The sequence below is a fragment of the Chrysochloris asiatica genome, unplaced genomic scaffold (assembly GCF_000296735.1).
Source record: "Chrysochloris asiatica unplaced genomic scaffold, ChrAsi1.0 scaffold00266, whole genome shotgun sequence".
Taxonomy (NCBI): domain Eukaryota; kingdom Metazoa; phylum Chordata; class Mammalia; order Afrosoricida; family Chrysochloridae; genus Chrysochloris; species Chrysochloris asiatica.
This window is the reverse complement of record NW_006408784.1, coordinates 3,260,142-3,278,216: the sequence shown is the minus strand read 5'-3', so window position 1 is coordinate 3,278,216 and position 18,075 is coordinate 3,260,142. Positions and strand designations below refer to the sequence as shown.

Here is an 18,075-nt window from a genome sequence, read left to right as displayed (position 1 = left end):
TAGGAGCGAGAAACAAGTTGTGGTTTTTAAACCAATGGGACTGGAGGGTTAGTTAAAAAAAAAAAAAAAAAAAATTCACAGCATAAACTATTCTGCTCAATAGACATCTCTAAACGGATACAGGAGCACTGGTAGCGCAGTGAATTACGAGCTGGGCTGCTAACGGAAAGGTCAGCAGTTCGAATCTACCCTCTGAGGGAAAACAATTAGGCATTCTGCTCCCCCCAAAATTTACAGCCTCGGAAACCCTATACAGGGTTGCTTATGAGTACAGCATACAACCACCATCAGATTGATCTACTTCTCGGAGATTGGGCATTTTTTCTTTTGAATTGGGTGAAGGTTTACAGATCATTTCAATCCAACAATTCAAACACATTTTGGCTCATCTATCTCACTGACTGCATTTCCCACAATGTAATGGACTCACTTGTTCAACCCTGTGTTTTGTTTCCATTCCTGTCTTTCCTAATCTTTTAAATTTTTTGGTTAAATGCTGTCCTTCTGATCTTGAATGGTGTACTTAACCTTCCTCCTGTCATTCTTTCCCTTATAGACTTTTGGCTGAAACTTGAATTGCAAGGGTGAATTCAGTTCCACACCTGAAGGGCGACTAAAGACCAGTCTCGGGGTTCCGCCAGTACGTTCCTTTCTTATAATCATTTCATTTTTTATCTTTAACTCTATTTCACCTGTAACTTATTTTGGTGTTATTTTGAGGTAAAATCCCAGCCTCTTTTTTATTAAAGTCTATCCTGTCATCTACCAATTTATGACTTTTCCTTTAAATTCACATTGTCACTAGGGTCCCTTTCTGGACCATCTAGCCCGTCTCACCAATCTAATTATCTAGTCTAATTACCATCAGAATTTTAAATATTAAAAAAATTATTTGACTAGTAACAAATAGTACCAGTTGCTTAAATTTTCTTACCCAAAGGAGTCCTATTAAAGAGTTCTGATAGCATAGTGGGTTACATGCTGGGCTTCTAATTGCTTCTAAGGTCAGCAGTTCAAATCCACCAGCTGCTTCTTGGGAGAAAGATGCTCTCTGCTCCCTTAGTCTTGGAAACCCTATACAGAGTTGGCAGCAAGCAGCAAGGAACCCTTGTGGTTCACTGTTTAAGCGCTGGACTGCTAAATGAAAGGTTGACATCAGCAGCTTTGCTCTGCGGGAGAATGATGCATCAGTCAGCTTCCGTAAAGATTATGCTTATCTCTCAAGGTGAGGAGTCCTGGTGTGGTGCTGCAGGTTAATGCGCTGGACTGTAAAGTCGCTCTGAATTGCAAGGCCGGCAGTTCAAACCCAGCAACTGCCTCTCTTGTGCTAAACCAGTGCATTTATTTGGGAAGCATTGTCTTCCCACTCAGGACCACGGTCTGTATCTAGGTTTATTTACTCGGTTTCCTTTTAGTCTTAAGTATTCTTCACATGCACTCATCTATTAGCAGCAACCAAAGAAAATGACAAGACAGCAAAATTCATTCAAGAGAATTGACTTTATCCTGTGATTTTTCTCCCTCACTCTTTTGGTGTTAAAAATATTCTTTTATAAAAAGGGGGGTGTCATTAGAAGTTTGAATTCAGAAACTTGATTATTTTGGAATTGATGTTTTTAGTCTCCTCTGGAGTCCTGGTGTGGCACTGTGGGTTAATGCGCCAGACTGCAAAGCCGTTTGAGCTGCAAGGTCGGCAGTTCAAGTTCACCAGCTGCTCCATAGAAACCCTATACAGGGTCACTATGGGTCGGAACCAACTCGATGGCACTTCATAACATGGAGCCTTAGATATAAGCATGTGTATGTGGTGTTTCTGCTTAAGGTATACATCTTTTTTTTTTTCGCATTCCATCCACAAATTGCTGAGTTGTCAAGGAGCACCAGTTACAGAAAGCCCCTATTTTTGCATGTCTTTATGTACTTTTGAATGCAGCCATAAGGCTGAGAGTAAGTTACAAAGTATTGCTACTAGGGTTTGAGTTTAGGCATGCATGGATTTAGTCCAAACAAAATATGTGTAAACATGTTTGTGACCAGTGGATGGCTGCAGATGTGTTCTCCCAGAAACACACTTGTCTTACTCTCATCTTGCAAAGGTGCCTTCAGCAAAAAAAAAAAAAAAAAAAGGTCCCATCAAAACAGTGACTTCCAAAGGGATCTGCTGGGCCAATTCAATTCAAAGCAGAAAGGTCTGCTCAGAACATTATGGCAACTGCTTTCAAGGATCCCAAGGATAACTGTGAAAGATTTTCTCAAAGTACACAGGGTGATCACAGGGCCTTATTAGGAAGTTTTCAAAAACACTGGACACTGCAATGGTAGAGAAAGGCCAGGAAAGTCGCTCTGAGGAATCTTTTCCCTTCTTGACAATGTACCTGCTCATCCTTTCAGGGTAGCAAGGAATGTGGTACAAGAATTTTGTTGGGAAACTTTACCCTATCTTTCTTATAGCCGTGATCTTGCCCCTTCAGACTTCTTATTGTTCCATTTGTAAGGAAAATGATCGGAGTTCTTTGCCGATCGATGCCCAAACTGCCATTTTGGTGTGGTGTAAATTGAAAAGCACAAAAAAATAATTCTTCCGGGAAAGGTAGAGAGATGGAAACACCACCTTGAGAAGTGTCTAGACCTAGATGGAGGATATGTAGAGAAACAACAGCTTTACATATTGATGTTTTTGTTTAATAAAGGTTTCTATGATTTTGTAACAACACTTCTTGACATACCCTCAGACTTCCCAGATGCACAGAAAGATTAAAGAACGGTGGAAAATCTAAAGAACATAACAAGCTAATCCAGTCTGTTACCTCCTATGGACTAAAAACTTATTCTTACCTGCTCTCTGGACATAGATCTTGCAAACTTTGTATCAGTTGAGACCCTACTCCTAGTAGCTAGCCTTGTCAGCTACTCTGCAACATTCCAAGCGCCCCAAGCACACCTTGGGACACTTGGTCTTTATGGGTTTGTCTTCTTTTATTAAACTGTGAGTCTGTGGAGGGCAGACACCAAGGTTTTTGTTGGTATCCAAAATGCTGCATAGGTTTTGGCACAATTCTAATCAATTGAAGAGGTTTATTTGGCCAAATGAATGCAATCAGCAGAGGTTACATCTACTGACATTTCTGTCCCTTAAAAATATTTGAGGTGGGCAGTGCTCTCTGAACGCCTGGGCAGGACAGGGCCCTAGTACAGAGACCAGGGTGACTTCCCATTCTACATGAAGGAAGTAGTCCCTGTGGGGGGAGTTTCCAAACTCTGTTACCCCAGGGGCTCACTTCTTATCACCACTAGCTATGTGACTCCCAGCATAAACTCATGGTAAAGAACCTAGGAAATGTCTTTAATCTTGACGCATGACTTTTGGGGACCAAAGGTAGCAACCTTTTAGGAAAAATGTATTAAGTGGCTTCAGAGACTTGAAATGTTCATGCATACATGTCATGTGCTCATGTGCACAAGCAACATACACCCCTTCCCAGTACACTTACTATCCTGAAGCTTTGGGATGGGGCTCAAGAATATTAACAAGCTTACTGGCCTTGAACCTGCAGGTATCAGTTTCACGGCCTTTTCAGTCTACTGTTTATCAGCAGAAGTGGTTCCCATCACCAGTCTCCTCTCCTGAAGGCCCGCTGCATCCTGCTCACAAGGTCTGGACTAGAGCTTCTCTCCACATAATGGGGCTACCTCCAAAAGTAAAACTGCAGCAGCAGAGCCAGGGAAGGGTCTCACAGTGTCTATCCACAGTGTCACAGCTGACCCAGCTGGAGAGAATTAGGGGGACCCTAACACACCACTCTGATTTGTGACCTTGGGGATTTCTGGTTGACCCTGATCATTTAAGAAGAGTTGAAGGCAGCCTGCCCCAGAGAACAGTGTCACCTCTGAGTTTGGGAGGCTCTGAAAAAGCATTTCACCAAGATGACTTTTCATTTAGAGATCAGGGCCACAAAAATACCCCTTTTTAAAAAAAAAAAAAAAAAGGAAACACTCTTATTTGTTTCTTAAGACCAGGCAGGAATGGGGGGAAATGAAAACAGAGAGCTGAACGTATGTTGTGAAGAAATGAAGTAACTCCCCACGTCCTATAGCAGATGGAATTTACAGTTTACTTAAAAAAAAGGGAGGGGAGTACATACACAGGAGGAAAAGGGGGGAGGGAACAATAGTGACTGGAAACGGATTCTACAATTTCCCCTACAGTGACCAGTTTTGTCTGTTGGGCAGTATTTCTCCTGCTGGCATACAGTTGCTTACAATATTAACAAGGCTGTAGACAAGGGAATTGCCAAAATTTAGGCCCAGCTGGAAAGAAACTAAAGTTATCATATACAATGTAAGTTTACAATACACAGCATTTTCTTTAAATGATGGAACGCAGTCGCAGGAAGATGTTAACATTACTAACACGAGAATAATCAAATTTTGTTTGTTATCCATGTACAGCAACTAACTGCTTTACAAAAAAGCAAAATAATACAATATATCATCACATGTATTTACAGTGTAGTAAATATACTTTTCTGTCAAATTTTACACAAACTATTTACAGGTGAATATACTGCATTAAAAAAAATGTGGCTGACACAAAGTGAGAATTTTCATATAAGTTCATTGCATAACATTGAGTAAGACATGCCTCATTATGCCTGGCGGGGGTTGGGTGTGTGTGTGTGTAAAAAACGAAACTCCAAAACAACAAAAAACCAAGAAACACCCTAAGCACCGCATACCCCAAAGGGTTGTGGCTTCCATTCTGCCCCCAACTAGGACATGGTTTCTGGCAGGGACTATTCACTGCAGTGTCCTTGGCACCTGGTTTGCACCCAGTGTTCTGTAAGGAACAGGTGTTGACTGAGAGAGGACAGAGCCCTTTCCTCCAAAGTTAGTGAATGAAACCTGGGACAGGAGCATGGTACAACAGGTAGCTTAGGCTGGACCAAAACATAGCTGGCTTACTGTTTCCCTCATTTTATTGTCAGGCCATTAACCCCTAAACAAAGACTTAAAATGTTCTTTACAGAACTTACATCAGATGATGCAAAATGGGCAACTTGCTTGGAATTTCAGCATTTCTTTGATAAATTACAGTATAAGGCCTAAAAAAGTGTTTTATTTCTCAGGGGAAGAATTCCTGTGAGAGATTTCTTTCATGTTCATTTTAGTTCATTTCAAAGCTGTATTTTCCTCAAATGTCAGAAGGTCTTTAAACAAGGTAAAACTAAAACTAAACTAAGTTTCAAATTCCCAAGATGAACTGGTCAAATGTAATTTCTGCAGTTCCAAGAAAGTTCAAATTTGATTTGTGCAACACTGATCATTTCATGAGGTAAGGCATTCATTCCATTTATTACATGAGAGGGAAAGAATGACTACACTGAAGAAATTATCACACTTTGGAAAACCTGTTTATGGGAAGTGCAACATTTTCAACGGTAAACATTTTGGAAGTTTCCCTATTTTGATGGAAGAAGCAAAATAGCATAACAACACCCACTGTTGTATGCACCAAATCAACAAAGAGAGACCACCAAACTAAAATTATTAAAAGCTCACACTGTCTGACAGTTCAGGAGCCAAGACGCTGTGTTACATACGTCAGGAAAGTACTGGGCCTTAGGAGAACTAAGGCTGTAACAACCACTGGGCACACTTGGCACTGGGTTAATGATCTAGTTCTAAACTCAGTTCTAGTCTTAGCGTCTTCATAGAGTCGTATAGTTGCTCTGTAACTATAAATTCTAATACAGCCTCTACAATAGTTAAAAAAAAAAAAAAAAAAGAAAGAAAACAGAACAGTTTGGCTAATTGCACCTGTCTTTGATATTTCCCAATAATTCTATGTCAAAAATCACTATTAATACTAAGTTGTATTTGCTTGTTTTTGTTTTTGTTTTGTCCTTTTTATTTTGGCAAATGGTTCTTATTTTTCCCAGGACTGTAAACAAATTAAAAAAATTAAATTCTTTTTATTTCTGAATATCAAAAGCAATTTTATTTACATGAACATATTACATTGTTACTGTGTGGATAAATGTGAAATGCGTTATATTATTAAAATCAGAACACTTATATGTACCATTATTTATTGATTTAGCTGTGGAGTTTAATTTACGGAAATCCACTAATAAAATGGCCCTGTAGGAACTCTCCTCTTCTGTAAGTTTCCTCCCCTGCCTCCCAAAGCCACAATTACATCTTAACATAGAAAGGGAACCTGGGACTAGGGGAATCGTATCTTTTTGTAATAAATATGGGTTAGTTCTACATTGGAATATTAGTATGCTCACTGAAGTCAGACTATTTTGCACACTGCAGGCATCACCAGGAAACGAGATCCACATTACTATGGAAAAGTCCACAATCATTGCCCATCCCATTCAGCTTAGCAGCAACGCCCACAATCCTCTCTGATGCAGGCAATTCGGTCTTTTCACAGTGATGAAATGCAATTCTATCCTACAGAACCCAAATGCTTTGTTATAGAGATTTCTGATTTTTTTTTTTTTTTGGTGGGGAAGGGGAAGAGTAAAAGACATTTAAAACACATCAAAGAAATTTATGATAATATACACCAAACTTTGTTTCTTGGAAAATCATTTTAACAAAATAAAAGTAACAGCTATTCAAAAAGTCACGTACCATTTCCATTTTGCTACAGAGTGAATGCAAACACCAATGAAAATTGCCTTCTTTAGAACAATTTTCAACACTTTGTTCACTGATCACCTTGCTCAGAATTATTTAGGAAAGAAAAAGAGAAGGAAAAAAATATAGTATTACTATACTTAGTATAGTTGTAGCTTACAAAAAAAATTCCCCCAAACACACAAAAATGACAAAACCCAACCAATCAACCAAAAACAATCAACAATTTTTAGTATATTTAAAGATTCAGAGAGAATTAACTAGAGGAAAAAAATTAACTAGTTTTGATGACTGGGTTTGGTTAAGGCCTCAGAACTCATAGTTTTGATTCATGAATGTTAGGATATCTGTGATTACTTTGAGTTTTCTATAATTATTGCTAGTACGCAAGAGTGAATATTTCTAAAGAACTCACTAAAAATCCCCCACCCCCCCCAGAGTACCTCACCTGTGGCTTTATGTTGGGAAGTTACTGAGGATTGATTCCTATGGTTCCTTTAGTTTTGTAAGGTAAAAAAAAGTCCACAGCTAAAAGTCAGGTTAAGCATACTGGGGTTTATAATATCTCTCCCATAGACATTTATCTTGAAAAGTGTGTAAATAAGACTAACACTTTACTTCGTATGATGAAGAAGGGGAAAACATAGAAGACAGAGTTCTGTGCAAATGGCTTTCATATCTGGCTAATAGCAGTATTCAAGAATTCATCCTCTCTCACAACTGAAATGCTGTCACTTACAAGTTTCCTGACCTCCCACGTTCTTTGCAGTTGTTCTGAATACTTGCTTAAACCAGACACACAGCAAAAGTAGAAGAAAAAAAAAAGTTAAAAGAAAGAGCAGCATTAAATTCAGGCAACGCTTCCACGAGTGGAGGAGTTCATTATAAAACATGAAGTGCAGCCTCACGACTGGTGGCGATGGGGAAGGCTAGGGAGGGTTCACTAGTGAAGAGCCCATGTATGCTAAGTCTGCTTGAAAAAAGACAGAAAGAAAGCTTCACACGATCTTCTTAATGCTATTACGTTTGAAACTGCCAGTGCTTCTTTGCTTCTGCACTTGGCTTGCGGATCCATGTCGAGTTCGTCCACTGTTACAGTGGCCAGAGGTGGGGGAGAGTTCAACGTTCTCCTTGTCGATTCCTGAAGAGAAACACAACATCCAGTTACTCTCTCCCTTATGGTGTTAAACTCCAGGATTCAATCTCACTAGTTTTTGTTAAGAGACCAACCTGGTGAACTGCTTTATGCATATTTAATTTTAATCATCAACTGCTAGAACACTTTTAAAGGCCGTGTCACTCAGATCACCTCAAATTTTGTTTAAGCAATGTCATCACAATGAAAAAAAATAACATAAGAAGAAAGAAATGTCAAGTTACAAAAAAAGCTAGATGCAAGCAGGCTTTAGTTGAATGAGAAGCTAGCAGCCACCAAGGAACCCTGTAACTTCTCCCTCCAAGTCATACCAGAAGCTTCCAGCAGAGGTCAGCTTCTAGTCACATATCTTCATTTATGTTTATCTGCAGAACAAACTCTTCAGCTACAGAATTTACTGATCTAAAGTTTCTATTTTCTTCACATCAAATTCATCATTGCAAAGGATTGAAGTCTGATGCTTTTCATATTTTTCAATCACAGTGTCTCAATGGAGGTCAACTATTTACTGAGAAAACAAAAGGTCAACCTGTAGAATCTTTGCTTTGACTTTCTTTTCAAAGCTGGCCAGTCATTTCACCTCATGTTCAGCACCTAAAACAGATGGCACTATTTATCTCATGGTAGAGATCAAAACCTTCCAAAGCTGGGCACCTATAATTATTTTATATATCATCTAAATAGGAACTCCAGAAAAGGAACCTGACACCAAGCCAGGGTTAGTGAAGATGACAATTCAGACACAAGTAATAGGACAGGGCTTACCCTTGGAGACACCAAATGGAGACGACATGCAGGTGGCTTTGGGGTGCTCATAACACTCTATTTCTGGATCTAGTTGGTGGATTTTCAAGTGTGCTTCCTTCCTAAAAGCTCATTAAGCTGTAAACATAATTTGTACGATTTTTCTGTCTGCTACACTTCAATACAGGATCACTATGAATCAGAACCAACTCCATGGCACTAACACCTCAATAAAATTTACCCCAAAAATTAGACCAATTTTTTTTGGCATAACAAATTGGTGGGAGAATAAATACTTGGAGATCATTTTGGCTTCTCTATCAAAATGTAAAGTAATGATAGGTATTTGTTGATACAGAAAGATGATTACAGTTTTAGAGTTCAAGTTACAAAACAGCATGTGTGGTATAATACTTTAGCATTTAGGGAAAACTCCCATACAGATAAAAGAATCCCCCCAAATTGTCCAAATATGTAATCTGTGAATGCTGTGTTTTCAGTTAATTTTTATTTTATTTCTGATTCTTATATGTATCATTTGAACTTTAAAAATTATGAAAAGTAGCTATTTCCAACTCTGGACAAAAATGAGCATTTCAAGTAAAGGAATATTTGTTATATAGCAAATGTACACAGATGCAACTGTCTCCAAGGGAGTGTAACAAAGTTTATGGCAAAATTCCATTCTCTTTCCATCCTGTTTTCCATGAACCTTCTGAAGTCTCCTGGTATTTGAACTTGTAATGCTCACCTCTAGCTGCTACACACCATGTGTCTGGGCTCAGCTCTGAATTCAATTCAGAGGATGAGGAATCTAAGATCACATGGCCTGGCTTACAAAGGCTCAATAAAAGTTTGCCGTCTTGAATTTACCAAAGGAACACAGGCATTTGTCAATGTTTCACTTAAAGAAAAGTGCACTGGGCTAGGGCTAAAAGTGCAGTTAAAAATGTCAGCAACCACTCTCTAGGAGCTAAGAATAGCAAAAGCAGCATCTTGGATCTGTTCGGTTCTAATCAAATGCATAGAAAGATCAATGACGAAGATACCACAAAGTTTATATCACTTTTCTCTGGGTAACAGAATTTTGGATCATTTTTATTCCCTTCTGAATACTTACTTGCATCTTCAAGGCTTTAAAAAAAAATAAAAACAAAATTGAAAAAGGGCTGCTTAACATCATTCATCTATCAGTTTGTCATACTGTGGTGGCTTGTGAGTTGCTGTGATTCTGGAAGCCATGCCATCGATATTTTAAATACCAGCAGGGTCATCCACAGTGGATAGGTTTCAGATGAGCTTCCAAATGAAGACAGACAAGGAAGACGGAGTGACAAACTACTTGCGAATATTTAGTCACTGAAAACCTTGTGAATAGCAGAGAAACACTGTCAGATATAGTGCCAGAAATGAGCTCCTCAGGTTGGAAGGCACTCAAAATGCGACTGGGGAAGAGCTGCCTCCTCAAAGTAAAAGCCGACAGTGATGATGTGAATGGACAAAAGCCTGTGGGAGTAAAGCCTGCAAAATCTTCATTTGCTGATGGGTCACAACATAAAATGAAGAGAAACAGCTGTAAACATCCATTCATAATCAGAATATGGAATGTACGAACGTACATTCTTAGGCATTAAGTGAGCTGAAATGGACTGGTATTGGCCATTTTGAATCTGACAACCACATGGTTTACTATGCCAGGAATGACAAATTGAAGAGGAATGGTGTTGCACTCATTGTCAAAAAGAACATATCCAGATCCATCATGTGGTACAACACTGCCTGTGATATGGTAATATCCAAGTACCTACAGGGAAGACCAGTTAATACCACTATTATTCAAAATTACACACCAACCACTAAAGCCAGTGAGGATGAAATAGAAGAATTCTACAAACTTCTTCAATCTGAAATTGATCAAACATGCAATCAAGATGTATTGATCATTACTGGTGATTGGAATGCAAAGTTTGGGAGCAAAGAGAAAGGATCAGTAGTTGGAAAATATGGCCTTGGTGATAAAAATGATGCTGGAGATCGGATGACAGAATTTTGCAAAATCAATGATTTGTTCATTTCAAATACCTTCTTTAGACAGCATAAGAGACGAATATACACATGGACCTTGCCAGATGGAATACACAGAAATCAACTTGACTACATCTATGGAAATAGACAATGGAAAAGGTCCATATCATCAGTCAAAACAAGGCCAAGGGCAGATTGTGGAACAGACCATCAACTGCTCATATGTAAATTCAAACTGAAGATAAAGAAAATGAAAACAAATCCACGAGAGCCAAAATACGACCTTGAATATATCCCACCTGAATTTAGAAATCATCTGAAGAACAGATTTGATACATTAAACCCTAAAGACCAGAAGAGTTATGGGATGACATCAAGAACAGGTAGAAAGCAAAAAGTCAGTAAGAACACAAGAAAGAAGGAAAAGGTCAAAATGGATGTCAGAAGAGACACTGAAACTTGCTCTCCATCACAGAAATGCTAAAGCAAATGAAAGAAATGAGGACGTCTAAGAGCTGAACGGAAAATTTCAAAGGTCAGCTCAAGAAGATAAAAGCCAAATATTACAACAAAATGTGCAAAGATTTGGAGTCAGAAAACCAAAAAGGAAGAACACGCTCGGCATTTCTCAAGCTGGAGAACAGAAGAAAAAATACAAGCCTTGACTTTCATTATTGAAGGATTCTCTGGGCAAATTATTGAATGATGCAGAAATCATCAAAATAAGATGGAAGGAATACACAGTCACTGTACCAAAAGGAAATGGTTGATGTTCAACCATTTCAAGAGGTAGCATATGATCAAGAGCCAAGGATACTGAAGGAAAGTCCAAGGTGCAGTGAAGGAATTAGCAAAGAACAAGGCACCAGGAATTGATGGAATAAAAATTGATATCTTTCAAGAAAGTGAGGCAGCACAGGAGGCACTCACTCATCTCTGCCAAGAAATTTGGAAGACAATTATCTGGCTGACTGACTGGAAGAGAGCTGTATTTGTGTCCATTCCAAAGAGAGGTGACCCAATGGAATGTGGAAATCATCGGACGATATCTTTGCTATCCCATGCGAGTAAAGTTTCACTAAAAGTAATACAGAAATGGCTACAATCATACATTGACAGAGAACTTCCAGAAGTTCAAGCCGGATTCAGAAGAGTCCGTGGAATGAGGGATATCATTGCTGATGTCCAATGGATCTTGGCTGAAAGCAGAGAGTATCAGAAATATGCTTACCTGTGCTTTATTGACTACGCAAAGGCTTTGGATTATGTGGATCATGACAAGCTATGGACAACTATGTGAAGTATGAGTATTCCAGAACACTTAATTGTGCTCATGAGGAATCTGTACATGGACAAAGAGGCAGTTATTTGAAGAGAACATGGGAACACTGAATGATTTAAAATTAAGAAAGGTGTGAGACAGGGTTGTATTCTTTCACCATACTTATTCAACCTGTATGCTGAGCAAATAATCCGAGAAGCTGAGTTATATGAAGAAAAACGTGGCATTGGGATAGGAGGAAGACTCAACAACCTGCGATATGCAGATGATATAACCTTGCTTGCTGAAAGTGAAAAAGACTTAAAATATTTCCTGATGAAAATCAAAGAACACAGCCTTCGGTATGGATTGCAGCTCAATGTAAAGAAAACAAAAATCTTCACCACTGGACCAATAAACAACATTCTTATCAACGGAGAAATGAATGACGTTGTCAAGGACTTCATCCTTCTTGGATCAACTATCAACACTCACGGAAGCAGCAGTCAAGAAATCATAAGCATTACATTAGCCAAATCTGCTGCACAACACCTTTTTCAAGTGTTGAAGAGCAAAGATGTCAGCTTGAGGACTAAGGTGTGCCAGACCCAAGCTATGGTATTTTCAATAACCTCATATGCATGTGAAAGCTGGACAGTGAATAAGGAAGATCGTAGAAGAATTGATGCTTTTGAGTTACAGTGATGGAGGTGAATATTGAAAGTGCCATCGGCTGCCAACAGAACCAACAGATCTGTGTTAGAAGAAGTGTAGTCAGAGTGCTCCTTGGAGGCCAGGATGGCCAAATTTAGTCTCTCATACCTAGGACACATTGTCAGGAGGGAGCAGTTGCTAGAAAAGGATATCATGTTTGGTAAGGTAGAGGGTCAGAGAAAAAGAGGAAGATCCCCAGTGAGATGGTCTGGCCAAGTGGCAGCATCAATGGGCTTAAGCATGGCAACAGCAGTGAGGTTGGCCCAGGATCGGGCAGTGTTTCGTTCTGTTGTGCAAAGAGTTGCTATGAGTCGGTACCGACTTGATGGCACCTAACAACAACATCTCTTAGATGTGCCTTAGCTTCATTGTGATGGATGCTTGCTCAGCCTCTCTTAATTGCCTTGCTAATGTCTACAAAATAAAATTTAACCCGTTTTCCTGCATTTCTTTTTCCCTTCATGATGCATTCTTCTTTATCCTTTTTTTACACAGCATTTATTACATTTTACCTATACGATGACTGTTGCTGTTGTTAAGTGCTTTTGAGTCAGTTCCGACTCATAGCAACCCTGTATAGGGATTCTGAGGAGCGGCTGGTGAGCTTGACCCGCCAACCTTGCTATTCAAACCTCACTTACAGTCCTGTGCATTAACCCACAGCATCACCCACTCGTAGGTAGAAAGCATGGAACCTCTGCTCTCCTCCTGGGGTGCCATATATTTACTAGAAGAGACAATCACACTCCCTGGCCCTCCCAGGCTTCTGCCATTTGAAATTATCATGGACTTTTCATTGCCTTTTATTTGTATGTAACCTATAAGTTCAAGTCGAATCCTTCCTAATCTGGAGTCATTTCCAAATAGGAAGTAAAAATCAAGGCAAAGCTAAGACGTGAAAGTGACCAGGCTTTGAAATCACCTGGAGCTGGCTATCAGGAGAAACCACAACTGGGGACAAGCACTAGGAGGCCCAGTGGCTCTCTGCCAGCACCCTGGTTCCTGGGGCTGACTATGAAGAGAAAGCAGCAATTAGCCTGCAAGGACCAGGGCCTGGATCACTGGTATTCTTGAGGAAGCAAATGACATCAATTGTATTTATGAGATGAAGTCACTAAGGTGAAGATTTCTATATGGAAATACTAACAATTTCCTAATTTTCATTTTGTTAAGCAAATAATTTTCAAACCTCAAATACTTTTAGAAGCCTTAGTTCCTTTTACATGCTAAAGATTAAAAACTGTTAAACTATGATTGATTTATCAGTCCTGCCACTCAGAAGTTGAAATTTCAATGCGGTGTGAGAGGTTGATGTCCTATTTCTATTCACAGATTAATTTTCACATCAAATCCTGTGTGTGTGTGTGTGTGTGTGTGTGTGTTTTTCTTGCTTAGTAACTCAACTCTATGAGTAACACACAGGTAGGTGTTATGAAGGTGATTTCTAAATTCTACTTTGCAGAAAAGATGTTTCACTTTAAGGATCAAAGCAGAAAGTGACATGAAAACCTGGAGAGTCTATTAAAAAAATGAAAGAATGAATGAAAATACATTATATTTACATCAAAGTATAGATTCTTGAAAGAACCTAGTTAGTATCAAGCAGAATAATCGTAGTATCTGCCTTTTACATTTTAAGTTTCTAACCAAAATCTTTATTTCTGAGAATTTTGTCAGCATTCTGTCTTTTTACCCTCTAGAATTAGAAGGTGAAGACTTTGTCTCAGTACTATATAGGAAAACTCTGAGATCATCAGGCAAACTGCTCAAACGGAGATGAAAGCAAGCCTGCAATGGAAACAACTAGAGTTTACAGGCCTTGGACAGGCCTCGGTGTTTCACCTAGGCCTCTGTGAGATTTTGCATTATGGCCACTTCTGAACCTGTGCACTGGCTCTCCCCTTCTGGCCCTTGGTGGGCACAAGAAGCCATGAGATGACAAACCCAGAGACCACAACCTGACTGAAATAAAAACTACAAACTTCTGTGGTCCTGATTTGCTAGCTTACATTTGCCCACAGGTATGCTGTGGTCAAACATGGAAGCACCAAACAAGTTGAAAATTCTCTCCAACAGTGCATTAACAGCACTAAGCTTCAGTGAACTATGGCAGCTCCAGATAAAGATACAAGCCTAAATTAAAGGTGTTACTGATCAAAATTTACTGAACGGACTAAGTGAGGAAGAGAATTCTCAGATTACATTATAGTGACTATAGTGATAAAGCTATAAATCAATCTCCTCTGCTAGAACATAAGTTCCTTGAAGGCAGGTTATCAGGGTTTGTACTGATAAAGGTCTAGCCTAACAAATAATAAAACAATTATTTTAAATTCATGTTACATATGTAATACTAAAACATTGTTCCCAAATTGGAACCTAGTACCTTCAAAATAATAACAGAACTAAATCCCTTTTAATTCTTAAGAAGCTGAGGAAAAATGAGTTAAGTAATTTGTGAGACACTATACTACAAAAAAATGAAACACTAATCTTTCATTTGACCCAAATTTCCCACCACCTGCACAAGAGTGCTAGTAGGTTATCTGGCTCTGATCTGCTTAGTTTGCTACATTTACATTAATGCAAACAAGTCAAATGACTTGTATATTATATATATATATATAAAGCAATTATGCCATCCAACTTTTTATTACATATATGAAGAAGGCAAACGTGCTAGAAGGCTCACGGTTGCATATACAATAAGGAAACAAGACCCGGGACCCAGGTTTGTGCTTTAGTTGGATTGGAACTCTTAATTGGTTCCATTTCTAAAGTTGACAATTGTGGACAACAGAAGATCTGCCTATCCCAGAGTGCTGTAAGACTCAGACAAGACAATCCAAGTGAAGACTTTGTGGTGCATAGATAAAATAAGTGCAATGACTTCTATGAGTCGGAAATGACTTGAATACACTTAACAACAACTACAATGTATAAATAAAAACGCTCCTAATACTTGAAATACAAAAATCAAGTGAGGTACTAGAAGGAGTTTTACAACAAATGGAAATGACTTGAACTTTATGCCAGAATTTATACAATTACTAAAATAAATAAGTATATAATCTCAGAATAAAATATAAATGTAGCTTGCTCTTACGCTATAGTAAAATTATTTATAGTAATGCGTTTAATACACATCTAGAAACTTTTTGTAATTTTAGCTAAATAAACAAAGCAATAAATATAAAATATTTTCATCTATTAAAAATTGGTTCTTCTACCAATTTCCAAGACTTTTTCTGTTTAGGTCGTCTAATCTTTCAATATAATAACCACAGAAGAAGTAAATTACATACAATATATCCATTTTTTTCTCTTTGTTTTTTAGAGCTAACTAATGGTCACATTCCTTTTCTTAACATAGGTGATGGCGTGGTTGGTCTGCTTTAAATCCTAAGTAAACAAGGGGAATGGCTTTGTATTTGGAGAAAATAAATAGCTTCTAAGCACTTGTCTGCCAGCTTGCCAAACTATGGTAGCATGTATGCCACTGTGATATTAAAGCTATGCCACCAGTATTGCAAATACCAGCAAGGTCACCAAACCCACAGTGCACAGTTTCAATGCAGCTTCTAAGCTAAAACAGACAAGGAAGAAAAATCTGAAGATCTACTTCTGAAAAAACTCGCCAGTGAAAACCTTATGAGTAACAGAGGAACACTGCCTGATACAGTGCCAGGAGATGAGCCCCTCATGTTGGGAGGCACTGAAAACATCTCTAAATTAGATTTTTTTTTTTTTTTTTTTTGCCTCAAAGTAGAGTCAACCTTAAGGCCATGGATGGAGTAAAGCTATTAGGATTGGGACCTTCATTTACCAATATGGCACAACTCAAAGTGAGAAGGAACAGCTGTAAACATCCATTAGCAATTGGAACATGGAATGTATGAAGCACGAATCTAGAAAAATTGGAAACCATCAAATAACACCTGAAGATAGTTAACATTAATATTAGTGAGTGGAAATAAGATTACTGGCTACTGTGAATCAGACAATTATATGGTCTATTATGCTGAATTGATGCCTTTGAATTGTGGTATTGGAGGAGAAACTAAAAGTGCCATAGACTGCCAAAAGAACCAATAGATCTGTTTTGGAAGAAGTGCAACCAGTTTCTTGGAGGCCAGGATGGCTAAGCTTCGTCTCTCATACTTTGGACATATTGTCAGGAGGGAACAGTCGCTGGAAAAGGATGTCATGCTGGGTAAGATGGAGGGTCAGAGGAAAAGAGGAAGATCCCCAACGAGATGGATCGGCATCGAGTGTGGTGGCGGTAGTGAGGTTGGCCCGGGATCGGACATTGTTTCGTTCTGCTGTGCATGGGGTCGCTATGAGTGGGTTCCAACTCGATGGCACCTGACAACAACAACATTATGCCGGAATGTCAAAGTAAAAAGGGACAGCATCACATAATTGTCAAAAAGAACATTTCAAGATCTATCCTGAAAGATAACTATGTCAATGATAAGAAAATATCCATAAGCCTATGAGGAAGACCAGTTAATACCACTATTATTCAAATTTATGCACCAAACACTAAAGCCAATGGTGTTGAAATTGAAGAAAATCTAACAACTTCTTCAGTCTGAAACTGATCAAACATGCCATCAAGATTCATTGATAATCACTGGTAATAGGAATGTGAAAGTTGAAAACAAAGAAGAATCAGTAGCTGGAGATATGGTCTTGATAGAAATGCTGGAGAGCACATGATAGAATTTTGCAAGACCAAAGGCTTATTCAACACAAATACCTTTTTTAAACAACAATATAACCAGTGACTACATATGCTTGAACCTTATCAGGTGGAATACACAGGAATAAAACTGACTACATCTGTAGAAAGAGACGATGAAAAACATCGCCAGGAGTCAAATGCGGAATAAATAATCAACTGCTCATATGCAAGTTCAAGTAGAAACTGAAGAAAATTAAAACAAGTCCATGAGAGCCAAGGTACAACCTTGAGTGTATCACCATCTCAACAATGGATGTGACACATTAGACACTAATGATCCAAAACCAGATGAGTTGTGGGGTGACGTCAAGGCATTATAGATGAAGAAAGCAAAAGGTCATAAAAAGACAAGAAACAAAAGAGCAAAATTAATATAATAGACACGAAATTTGTTCTATAACTTCTGAGCAGCTAAAATGAATGGAAGAAATAGTGAAGCAAAAGAGCTGAACAGAGTAACAAAAACAGGGGAGTGGTTAATCTTACAGTCCAGAAACAAAGGACCCTACGATCATCAAGGGAGAAGTGCAAAAGCAGAATGAGAGACCCTATGCAGAGAAGCAGCAACACCAAAGATGGAGGCAGAAATGGGGACATGGAGAGAAGAAGCAGCTGAGGACTCTAGTTTCATAGGAAGTGAAGGACTAAGAGATGGCAGTCAGGAGGCAGACTTACAGAATGTGCCCTTTGGTGGTATAAATTATTATATATACCTGAGTGTTTAAAAAAAAAGCTGAAGTGAATAGAGAGAAACACTGGTAACTGATAGTACATGGA

General features: G+C 38.7%; 1 protein-coding gene across 2 annotated transcripts in view; it reads right to left on the bottom strand.

The window, feature by feature from the left end:
* Positions 1–6,872: 6,872 nt before the first annotated feature.
* The window catches only part of NF1 (neurofibromin 1), a 307,052-nt gene continuing 295,849 nt past the window's right edge, over positions 6,873–18,075 (bottom strand). For both annotated transcript variants that reach the window (XM_006874227.1, XM_006874228.1), the window contains one exon: positions 6,873–7,792. In XM_006874227.1, coding sequence (XP_006874289.1) covers positions 7,650–7,792 — 143 coding nt within the window. In that variant the 3' untranslated portion in view covers positions 6,873–7,649. The remainder of the gene's footprint in view (positions 7,793–18,075) is intronic.